At 48.0% G+C, this 12,095-nt stretch overlaps 1 protein-coding gene across 1 annotated transcript in view; it reads left to right on the top strand.

Annotated features, from left to right (window-relative positions):
* The window catches only part of LOC122543638 (zinc finger protein 345-like), a 23,352-nt gene extending 11,629 nt beyond the window's left edge, over positions 1-11,723 (top strand). The window contains exons 2-4 of the mRNA XM_043682460.1: positions 822-1,861; positions 8,868-9,087; positions 10,297-11,723. Coding sequence (XP_043538395.1) covers positions 903-1,861; positions 8,868-9,087; positions 10,297-11,616 — 2,499 coding nt within the window. The 5' untranslated portion in view covers positions 822-902 and the 3' untranslated portion in view covers positions 11,617-11,723. The remainder of the gene's footprint in view (positions 1-821; positions 1,862-8,867; positions 9,088-10,296) is intronic.
* Positions 11,724-12,095: the final 372 nt, after the last annotated feature.

Genomic DNA, 12,095 nt, shown 5'->3' on the forward strand with positions numbered 1-12,095 from the left:
AGGCTCCCAAGCACTGAGGATGTCACCTAGACAGGGGACGAAACGTCTGCAACACAAATTCCCAGTTTGGCGAACAGAACCACAACAACGAGCACCCGAGCTACAAATCTTCTCACAGATTTTATAAACCTCAATAAAGTCAGCCCTCAGCCTCTGACTGGGGAAGAAAGCCCCAGCCTGTTCACCCTCTCCTTATAACTCAAAACCACCAATCCCGGCAACCTCCTTGTAAATTGTTTCCACACTGTCTGAAGTTTAATCACATCTTTCCTACAGAACAGTATGCAGTATTCTAAAATGGTCTCATCAATGACTTGCACAGCTGCATCATGACATCCCAACTCCTGTACTCAGTGTTGCCACCAATGAAGGTGAGTGTGCCCAACACCTTCTTCACCACACTGTCTCTCTGCAACACCACTTCAAGGAACAATGCGGCTGCACCCCGAGGTCTGTTTGTTCAGAAACACTCACTCGGTCCCGACCATTAATTGTATAAGTCCTGCCCTGGTTTGCATAACCAAAATGCAACACCTCACATTTTGATAAATTAAACTCCATCTGCCATTGTAACCTGGTATTTCGAGGACGTGAAGGTTTGGGAGATTCTGTCAAAGTTCTGGTTAACTTGGAGGTAATATGAAATACTTCCCAGCCTTTCCCAATTCTCTCTGCCTTCTCCCATTGAGACTAAAGCAGGCTGGGTGACAGGTTTACCTTCTGTGGTGCACATCACTTGGGCCTTGTTCCAACTTAACTATTTTGGTCGCTTTTGTGGATGTTCTCTCACACCCTATTTTCTGTTTTAAATCAATTTGCAGGGTATGATAAGAGGCAGATTTGTATTCGGGAAACTGAAACTCAACAGTATGTTGTAACCTGAAAATCGTCAGATTTGGAAAATGGAAGGAAAAAACACCATTCACAGTGGTGAGAAATCATACACGTGTTCTGTGTGTGGACGAGGCTTTAACCAGTCATCTGGCCTGTCAGGACATAAATGGAGTCACCGTGGGGAGAAACCATGGAAGTGTGCGGACTGTGGGAAGGGATTCATTTCCCCATCAAGGCTGGAAGCTCATCGACGCATCCACACCGGGGAGAGACCATTCACTTGTACTGAGTGTGGGAAGGGATTCACTCAGTTGTCCCACCTGCTGTCACACCAGCGAATTCACACTGGGGAGAGGCCATTCAGCTGCTCCGAGTGTGGGAAGGGATTCACTCAGTCAACCCACCTGCTGACACACCAGCGAGTCCACACCGGGGAGAGGCTGTTCACCTGCTCCAAGTGTGGAAAGGGGTTCACAGCCTCGTCTATCCTGCTGAGACACCAGCGGGTTCACTCTGACGAGCGACCTTATAAGTGTCCGGACTGCGGGAAGTGCTACAAAAGCTCTGAGGAATTGATGTCCCATCAACGTGTTCACACTGATGAGAGACCGTTCAGATGCTCTCACTGTGGGACAGGATTCAGGTTATCATCACATCTCACTGTCCATCAGCGAGTTCACACTGGGGAGAGGCTGTTCACCTGCTCTGAGTGTGGGAGGGGATTCAGTGAATCATCTACCCTTCTGAGACACCAGCTTGTCCACACCAATGAGAGATTGTTTAAATGCCCAGACTGCGGCAAGTGCTACAAAAGCTCTGGAGACCTGATGTCCCATCAACGCATTCACACTGACGAGAGGCCGTTCAGATGCTCTCACTGTGGAACTGGGTTCAAGCACTCATCTCACCTCACTGTCCACCAGCGAATTCACACCGGGGAGAGACCATTTACTTGTTCACAGTGTGGGAAGGGATTCACTCAGTCAGCTCATCTGTTAAGACACCAGCAAGTTCACAAGCAGTTACAGTGATTGGATTTGGTTTTTAATTCCGACACTAGAAGCGTTGATAACTGATAAAGAGAGAGTATTGGATAGTCTGTCTGTCCTTAAAGTTAGCAAGCCACTGGCTTATTATGATGGAACCAAAGATACTGAAGGAAGTGAATTCCAGACGCCATGTCCTCATTTAAACAGATGATGTAAAAATAAGCCCACCAACTGCAGGTCAGTTGGTGAAACTTCAGTGCTTCGGAAATTGCGAGAAACGATTTAGGTCAAAATTAACAGTCATGTGGACAATCACGGAGGGGAGTTACCATAGCTCTTACAAGGGAAAGCCCCATTTTAACAAACATATTGGAGTTTTTTCACAGAAGTTATGGAGCAAGCTGATCACGGCAATGCAGCTAATGCACGTGGACTTGCAGAAGGCATATGAGACAGGGAAACACACCAGATGTTGTGAGCAAAGTTGGAGCTAACGGCATAAAAGGGATAGTAGCAACATAGATACAGGAAACTCAGAGTTGTAGGTAGCGCCTTTTTCCTGGAATATTGACAGGTTTGTAGTGGAGGTCCCACGCATTTAGAGCATTTACTTTTCCTAACATATGTTGTCACTTTAAAAGCAATTTCCGTACATGTTTATCTCCAAGTATGTATCTATTTAGTGAATATTTAATACATATTAAACAGACGAAAAAAGAAGCTGTGATAATCATGTGTCTGGACTTAGTAAACATTTGGAAATATCTTCAAAGGTTGAAGGACAATCAGCATCACATGAACCTCCTCATCAGATCCAAATATTAAAATATTCTGTTATAAACTGCCACAGAGTCAGATTGTCTCTGATGTAAACCTCAACACAGAAGAATTACAAGTTATTCCTTTCTTGGAAGGGAATACATGAATCTCTCTGCTTAGTTTCTGAGATGGCCCATAACCAATTGTCTGTCTGCAATGATGTGGAGGTGCCAGTGTTGGACTGGGGTGGACAAAGTTAGAAGTCATACAACACCAGGTTATAGTCCAACAGGTTTATTTGAAATCACAAGCTTTCGGAGCACTGGTCCTTTGTCAGGTGAAGTCATGATACTGACATGAAGTGATTTCAAATAAACCTGTTGGACTACAACCTGATGTTGTGTGACTTCTGACTTGGTCTATCTGCAAAGCATAATTGAATCTTGCGTTTAACAGTTTTCAACCACACCACCTCCCACATGCAGAAGCCGGGTCACACGACACTCAGTGCTGCATTTGACTAATGTTTAACAATCAGTCAAGGGGTCAGTTTTGCTTCATAACAATTTCAAAACCCATAACTGCTAAGTGGTTTGGTGTGAGTGGCCTGTACAAAGCAGCAAAGTACAGCAATTTAGTGTCCTCTGCAAGGAATCAATGTCCTTTCCTTAAAACAATGAAGTAGAAATTAGATTCCTGCAACACTCTTGAGATGACTTTCAAAGAAACATCAAAAGAAGAATGTGTCCACAACTCCTGAATTGTCAAGCCAATGAACCAAGCCCACAAAGGAATTCCAGACTACTAACTTCAGCTGTTTTTTTTTGTTGGACATTGTTAATTTGGTAACACTTGGTTGTTTTTATACTACTGTGATTGCTCGATTAACATTCTCTTTATCCTTTTCAATTTGTATCTCCCCGTGCAATTTTGTGAGCTTGCTCGTGTCACAAAGTAACTCTCCCACCAAGTCTGAAAATATGTCAAATACACTCTATTTCTGATGTAATGTTTACAATGTAATGTTTGCGGCTCTTACAAAGTCACAGAGTGTAAACAAAGGCCGTGGAGAAACACAGACATTCTTTCACTCTTTTATTAAACGACCTGCATTGACAGCTGGTGAAGACACGAAGAGAGATTAGTTTTAAAACTTGTAATTCGCTATAACATCAGTAAAATCAGTCGACAAAAGTCGTCATTGGTCTCAATCCGAAATAGAAATCATTTTGGTTTGACTGTGTTACACTGGTGTCAAGATTAGAGTGGTGCTGGAAAAGCACAGCAGGTTCGGGCAAAAGCCCTTCATCAAGAATGAGCTAATTCTTGATGAAGGGATTTTGCTCAACGTCAATTTTCCTGCTCCTCGGATGCTGCCTGACCTGCTGTGCTTTTCCAGCACCACTCTAATCTCCAGCATCTGCAGAACCCACTTTTGTCTGATATAGGCGGTTAGTCTGACCAGTTAGGGCTGCAACAGTGGTATCTTCCTGACAATGTGGACAATTGCCGAGGCAAATTTGCCTGATCAGTCCAGCCCTACCCATCAGCGAACTGTTGGAAGTCTTAACTAAGAAATAGCACTTACGCAGCAGTAACCTGCTTCCCAGTTTGGGTTTTGGCCAGGCCCACATGGGTTCTGCCTTCAATATAGCCTTGGTCAAAAGGCAATCTTTTGTGATGGTCAAAAGAGATGAACTCAAAAGATGAGATGTGAGTGACTGATCTTAGCATCAAGGCAGCAACTCTCCTAAGGGGCTGGCATTAACTGCATACTTTTCTCATGCATCACCTCACACTTGTCTGGATTAAAATCCATCAGCCATTTCTCTGCCCAACTATATCCTGCTATATCTTTGGTAACCTACCTCACTATCCACAACTCCAGCAAATTTCATGTCATCTGCAAACCAACTAGTCAAATCACCTACATTTTCATCCAAATAATTTATCTACATATATATTACAAACAACAGAGCTCCCTGCACTGATCCTGGTGGAACACAACTGGTCACAAATCTCAGGCAGAAAATAGCTGTCCACAACTACCCTCTGGCTTCTATGATCAAACCAATTTTGTACCAATTTACCAACTTACTATGGATCCCATGCAACTTTATCTTCTGGACCAGCCCACCTTGAGGATCTTGTCAAATGCTTTCAAAATGTCCATGTCGACAACATCCATTGCTCTACCCTGCTCAATCATATTTGCCACTTCCTCAAAAAGCACAGTGGCTCAGTAGTTAGCACTGTTTCCTCACAGTGCCTGTGACCCAGGTTTGCTTCCACCCTTGGACTGGAGGTTGGAGTTTGCATGGAGTTACCTCCCACAGTCCAAAGATGTGCAAGTCAAGTGGATTGGACCAGGCTAAATTGCCTGTGGTGTCCGGCGATGTGCGGGCGAGGTGCATTAGCCTTGGAGAAGTGCTGGATTGCAGGGTCGGGGAAGGGAGGGGTGGATCTGGGTGGGACACACTTCAGGCGGTCAGCGTGGACATGATGGCCCGAACAGCCTGCTTCCGCACTGTCGGGGTTCATAATGGAAGGTCTACGTTGTGTGTGTAGTTTTTTGATTTGGCATTGCTAATTAAGCCTCCCATCCCCGGTCCGTCGCAGCGGTAAAGTACGAGCGGAGCCTGACACATGGCGGATCGCTGACCCAGCATTCCGTGCGGGCGGGAAAGCCCCCTATCCACAAAGAGGAAGAGCGGGTGCGCAGGCGCAGTGCTGAACCGAGGACGGGGACTGCACAAGGGAGAGGGTGATGCTGGTGAATGGAGGGATGTTCCTCCCGATGCACAAGCGGAAGAGGATGAGGTCCAGCGGGCTGCTCCCGACACTTTGACGGGGAGGCATCGTTATCGTTTTTTTGCAAAACCTGGAAAAAACTTGGAAGTTTGCCCCGAGTGACGGGTCAAGTGGCTGCCTCCTACCTACAGGGGCACCCCCCCACCCCCCATGGTGTGGCTGCCATCTTTATTGAGGGCACTGGGTGGTAAGGTGCGTGCCTTTTGTTTTTTTGTTAGGGGGCAATGTTTGGAATGACCGGGTCACAGTCCAACAGGTCTATTTGGAAGCACAAGCTTTCGGAGTGCAGCTCCTTCGCCCCTGCGTTTGACAGGACTTGAATGCAAAAACAGGGATGTGCTTCTTGAGGCTCTGCTCAGGCCCACGTTTGGAGTATTGTTGCACGGTTTTGGGCTCCACATTCTCAGGAAGAATGTACTGGCCCTGGAGCGTGTTCAGAGGAGGCTCGCGAGAATGGTCCCAGGAATGAAAAGCTTGACATATGAGTACCATTACATAGATTCCCTACATGTGGAAACAGGCTCTTCAGCCCAACAAGTCCACACCAACCTTCTGAAAAGTAATCCACCCAGGCCCATTCCCCTATCCTATATTTACCCCCATATAATGCAATTAACCTATACATCCCTGAGCACCATGGGCAATTTAGCATAGAAAATTCACCTAACCTACACATTGTGGGAGGAAACCAGAGCAGCCAGAGGAAACCCATGCAGACACAGGGAGAATGTGCAAACTCCACACAGTCATCTGAGGCTAGAATTGAACCTGGGCCCTTGGCACTGTGCAACATCAGTGCTAACCACTGAGCCACTGTGCTGCCCCATTTGAGGTCTAGATTCAATGGAGTTTAGAAGGATGATGGGAGATCAAATTGAAACTGACAGAATTCCGAATAGCCTGGACACAGTGGACGTTGGGAAGATGTTTCCATTGGTAGAAGAGGCTAGGATCCAAGCACACAGCCTTAGAGTTAAAGGAAGACCTTTTACAATGGAGTTAAGGAGAAACTTCTTCAGTCAGACAGCGGTGAATCTATGGATTTCATTGCCACAGAAGGTTGTGGACCCAGGTCACCGAGTATATTTAAGACTGAGATGGATAGGTTCTCGAGTATCAACGGGTTCAAGAGTTATGGGGAGAAAGTGGGAGAACAGGGTTGCGACTGAATGGCAGAGCAGACTTGATGGGCTGAATGGCCCAGTTTCTGCTCCTATGTCTTATGGTCTTAGGTAACTAGTGGGGCAGGATCATAGAACACAGAATTTATAAGTAAAAGATCCAAATCTCATTCAACTGATGCAGTGTTTTGAACAAACCTCAATTGCTGTTAAGTCTTTAATCACTTAGAATGGGGATGCAAGTTTCAATTGATTAATATGTAAATCCCAGCATTTCTTTTAAATCACAGCCCTGAGATACCTTAAGGTTTTATCAGTATATTAAAAAAAGATGTCTCAGCTCAGACAATGCATTAAAGGTATGAGGTTAGTGCATTGTCTGAGCTGAGATGTCACTTTTTTACTGTACAGATAAAACCTTAAGTTATCTCAGGGCTGTGGCTTGAAAGAAATTCTGGGTTTTACATATTAATCAATTGAAACCTCCATCCCCAATCTGAGTGATTAAACACTTAATATCAATCTAGGTTTGTTCCATACACCGCATCAGTTTTATGACACTTTGATCTTTTTACTATAAATTGTGTCCTATGATCCTGCCCTACTTAGCTACCTGATGGAGCATTTTCTGAATGCTTGTACTTTCAAATAAACCTGTTGGTCTATAACCTGGTGTTGTGCAATTTTTAACTTTGTCTACTCCAGTCTAACACTAGCATCTCCCCATCATGGAATGACCAGCAGGACTGCCCATTGTTCAGAACGGCGACAACATGTCTATCAAGCTGCAAGAGCTTTTCACACATCACTTTATTGATGAGGCACAGCAGCAACACAGAAGGGAAGAAAAGGAACTAAATTCTTCCTTCTGAGTCGCACCACCTCATGGGACTTGCTGTTCAATGCATCCAAAAAATTGTCGCTCTGTTCAATCACATGGAGGCTCTGAGCAGAAACTCATGACCCTCATGGGACTGCTGACAGCGATGAGGGGCAATGTGCATCAGGGAGCATGTCCAGTCACCCTGGCCAGAAAGAGGGAATCTTCTGAATATCTCCAACCTGGACTGAGAGTTTTTTGAATTTGAAAACTCCTTTGACAGGGGCTTGAGAAAGGGATGATTTACACACAGCAAACTCAAACTGCAAGAAATGTTTGTCACTTCTGAATGTCTATCCTGGACTGATAGTGATGGGTTTTCTGAACTTTGATTTGCAGCGCATTACAAGAGAATTTGCTGACAAGAAAATGAAACCATAAAATCTGACAGAATCACTCAATTCTTCAGGACATTGATATTATCAGTCTTTGAGGTAAACATTGAGGGCCAGTTCATTACCACTAGATGCATAACATATTTTCCTTACACCCCCTATCCACCTGCCCTACAGTGTATCTTAAATCTAGCATGCTGACAATGGGACTAGATTAATTTAGGATATCTGATTGGCATGGATGACTTGGAATGAAGGGTGTGTTTCCATGCTGTGCAACTCCATGACTCTGTCACATATTAGTTTCATGATCAACTAATGGGAATAGCTTTTTACTTCACCTAAATGTATCCTAAACCCCAGTGCGTCTAACATTTTGCAACTCAAGTACCCCCCCCCCTTCCCCCACAAATGAATCATTCTGGTAAATCTCCTCTGCTCCCTCTCAGGGACTTTCCCATCCTTCACAATGTGTGGCGACCCCTGGTTTGCGCAGATCCAGATGCTCTGTGTTCTTGTGCACAAAGTCATCACACCGCATGCTGACATTGTCCTCGGGCATTTCCTCAAACGTAACTTTTTTTTTCTCTCTGACTCCAGTGTTTCTGATATCTTTCAGACTGCAGGCTCCAGCGGAAGGTTTTCAAAATGGGAACAGCAATTGTTTCAGAGATGACTGTTTGTAAGCATTCCTCGAAAGTTTCGAAGTTTTAGTGCTGCACTGTATTATCTGTGAGAGTTCCCAAACTTCAGAGTCTGGTACGGATTCTATGCTGTGGATCTGAATCCATGTCTGTTGATGGCTCTGTTTGACCTGTACTCTCCCTGATTGCATCTATCGCTGTGCAACTTCCTCTGTCTCTAATAATGGGTGCATTGTAACTCTGTTTATTAGTTTGCTGTTACTTTGACTGAATGTATTTAAATGCTATCTGTCCACTGACCTGCTCCAAACATAGGTATTGTTCTCTGGTTTTCTACAGTCTTCCAGTTTTGAGCTGATATTGAACATAAAATTCTGCACCATTTTTAACTGCTTGTAATTCATTCTGCTCCCACTGAAAGGTTAACTTGTTTCCTTTCGCCGCAGATTGCCTGACCCATTGACTACTTACAGAATTTGCATGCTTGATTTCAGATTTCCAGCGGCTGTGATGTTGTGCTATCGTCGTATCCCAGGCCTCCTGAGTAAGAGCTTTTCAGAAAAGGGTGGTTTTCAGCCTGTCGTGGCTGCGTTGGCTCTTGGCGAGAGTAAGACAAGCTCATCCTACCCTTCACTAACCGGTCCAGCGCATATTGCCAAAATACAGTTGCGCACAGAGAAGAGAGTGTTTGCCTATCTTAAGTCGCTGCAGTCCGTGTGGTGAACGAGCTTCCAAAAATTCTGTTAGGTAAGAGGTTAACAGAATTTTCACCCAGAGAGGATGAAGAAGGGTGATATATATCCACATAATTAACACAGTAAATGAAATCTGGCCAGTGTGAACTCATTGCTGAGAGGCCTGGAGATGATGGTCTTCCTGACCAGCAGCTGCTTTTATCTTGTTCGGTGGTGAGGTCAATGGGTTTGGGAGATTTGCCAAATTTTGCAGGGCATTCGATTCCTCATCACAGAATCATATTGAGGCACTTCGATTCTGTACCATGATAAAGATACTGTTCCCACTTGCCCACACTAGACCCATTGTTGCAAATGGGTGAAGTCAGTCTCCTGCTCCCCTCCCCAGTCTCTCTGTCTGGTCCCAGGGTCTTGTTCAGGCCCATTGGGTTGGCAGTTGAAAAGGGTGTTGCTGGAAAAGCACAGCAGGTCAGGCAGCATCCAAGGAGCAGCAGAGTCAACGTTTCAGGCGTAAGCCTGAAATTCAGAAATTCCTGATGACGGGCCTACGCCCGAAACTTGACTCTTCTGCTCCTCGGAGAAAGCGAGGACTGCAGATGCTGGAGAGTCAGCGTTCAGGGTGTGTTGCTGGCAACGCAGAGCTGATTCCTGAAGAAGGGCTTTTGCCCGAAACGTCGATTCTCCTTCTCCTTTGATGCTGCCTGACCTGCTGCTCTTTTCCAGCATCACATTTTTAAGTTCTGATCTCCAGCATGTCAGATTAGATTAGATTACTTACAGTGTGGAAACAGGCCCTTCGGCCCAACAAGTCCACACCGCCCTACCGAAGTCTCACCCATACCCCTACACATCTACCCCTTACCTAACACTATGGGCAATTTAGCATGGCCAATTCACCTGACCTGCACATCTTTGGACTGTGGGAGGAAATTGGAGCACCCGGAGGAAACCAACGCAGACACGGGGAGAATGTGCAAACTCCACACAGTCAGTCGTCTGAGGCGAGAATTGAACCCGGGTCTCTGGTGCTGTGAGGCAGCAGTGCTAACCACTGTGCCACCCTCTGCAGTCCTCACTTTCTCCCAACGCAGAGCGGGGTCAGGCAGCATCCGAGGAGCAAGGGGGGGGAAATCGATGTTTCGGGCATTAGCCCTTTCATCAGGAATTAGGGTTGCTTCCTGATGAAGGGCTTATGCCCGAAATGTTGATTTCCCCCCCCTTGCTCCTGGGATGCTGCCTGACCCTGCTGTGCTTTGCCAGCGCCGCACTTTTAGGCTCTGACTCTCCTCGCGTTCTCCCCTTTGGGACGGCAAGTTCTGCCCTCGCCTGGAGAAGGTCGGTGAACCAGCCCAGCCGCTTTCATAGTCACTCCATCCCTTTGCAAATGACCGGCTTCGATCAGCGCAATTCCTCAACCCGCCTGTGCATTTTGTTTTTGTGGGTGTGTGGGTGTGGCTGTGGGTTGTCTCTCGCTGCACAGTTCTCATTTCTAATTCATTTCACAGGGAAGGATTGGCGGCGCCGGGTCTCGAAGCCAAAGCGTCGCATTCCGGAAACCCCCTTGGCAGGACCCAAACGCCGCCAGTGTTGGAAAATGCCGCGAGGGAGCGCCGCTCACCGGGCAGAGAGGCCGTGGAAGTGCGGGGAGTGTGGGAAGGGGTTCGGCTACCCCTCGCAGTTGGAAACCCACCGGCGGAGTCACACCGGCGAGAGGCCGTTCGCCTGCCGCGACTGCGGCAAGGCCTTCACCGAATCCTCCTCCCTGCAGAAGCACCAGCGCGTTCACACGGACGAGAGGGAGTTCCAGTGCGCCGACTGCGGCAAGGCCTTTAAGAACCAGCACGCACTGAACGGGCACCTGCAGGCCCACGTCGGCTTCACCCCGTTCGGCTGCGCCCAGTGCGCGAAGAGGTTCCGGACGTCGACCCAGCTGCTGAGGCACCAGCCGGTCCACACCGACGAGAGGCCGTACCAGTGCCCGGTCTGCGGGAAGCGCTACAAGGTCGCCCGGGACCTGACGCTGCACCGGCGCGCCCACGCCGACGAGAGGCCGTACCGGTGCGCGGGCTGCGGGGCCGGCTTCAGGCGCTCCTCCGAGCTCGCCGCGCACCGGCGGGTTCACACCGGGGAGAGGCCCTTCGCCTGCTCCCAGTGCGGCCGGGCCTTCGCCCAGCTGGCCACCCTCCGCAACCACAGGCGGGTGCACTCCCAGGACCGGCCGTTCGCCTGCTCCGCGTGCGGGAAGGGCTTCAGCCGCTCGTGCACCCTGCTGACCCACCAGCGCGTGCACACCGGCGAGAGGCCCTTCCGGTGCCTGGACTGCGGCAAGTGCTTCAAAAGTTCCGGGGACCTGATGGGCCACCAGCGCGTGCACACCGACGAGAGGCCCTTCCGGTGCGCGCGCTGCGGGGCCGGCTTCAGGAGGTCCTCCCAGCTGACCGTGCACCGGCGGGTTCACACCGGGGAGAGGCCCTTCGTCTGCTCGGTGTGCGGGAGGGGGTTTAATCAAACCTCCAACCTGCTGAGGCACCAGCGGGTTCACCGGTAACGGCAGGGGCTGAATCATATAATCCCCTGCAGCGTAGAAACAGACCCTCCGGCCCAACAAGTCCACACCCCATACCCTATTGTCCCTTATTTACCCCCTGACTAACGCACCTAACCTACACATCTCTGAACACTATGGGCAATCGAGCATAGCCAATTCACCCTGACCTGCACATCTTTGGATTGTGGAAGGAAACCCATGCAAACACGGGGAGTCGAAGGCTGGAATCGAACCTGGGTCCCTGGCGCTGTGAGGCAGCAGTGCAAACCATTGAGCCACCGTCCCGCCCCTGTTCGCATTCGTATGAGCCCCTATGACGTCCCTTTCTTCTGTCTATTCTGTCTGCAAATCTTGTTTCTGAATTTAAATCCACGTATGATCTGTGCTGGACTGACCATGAACAGACAAACAGGTCATGGCCCAGTCCTGCAACTGTACAGTGACAGGAGGAAGTCTGTTCTGTAATGCAAGGATGAGGC

This window comes from Chiloscyllium plagiosum, chromosome 44, assembly GCF_004010195.1.
Source record: "Chiloscyllium plagiosum isolate BGI_BamShark_2017 chromosome 44, ASM401019v2, whole genome shotgun sequence".
Classification (NCBI taxonomy): Eukaryota; Metazoa; Chordata; class Chondrichthyes; order Orectolobiformes; family Hemiscylliidae; genus Chiloscyllium; species Chiloscyllium plagiosum.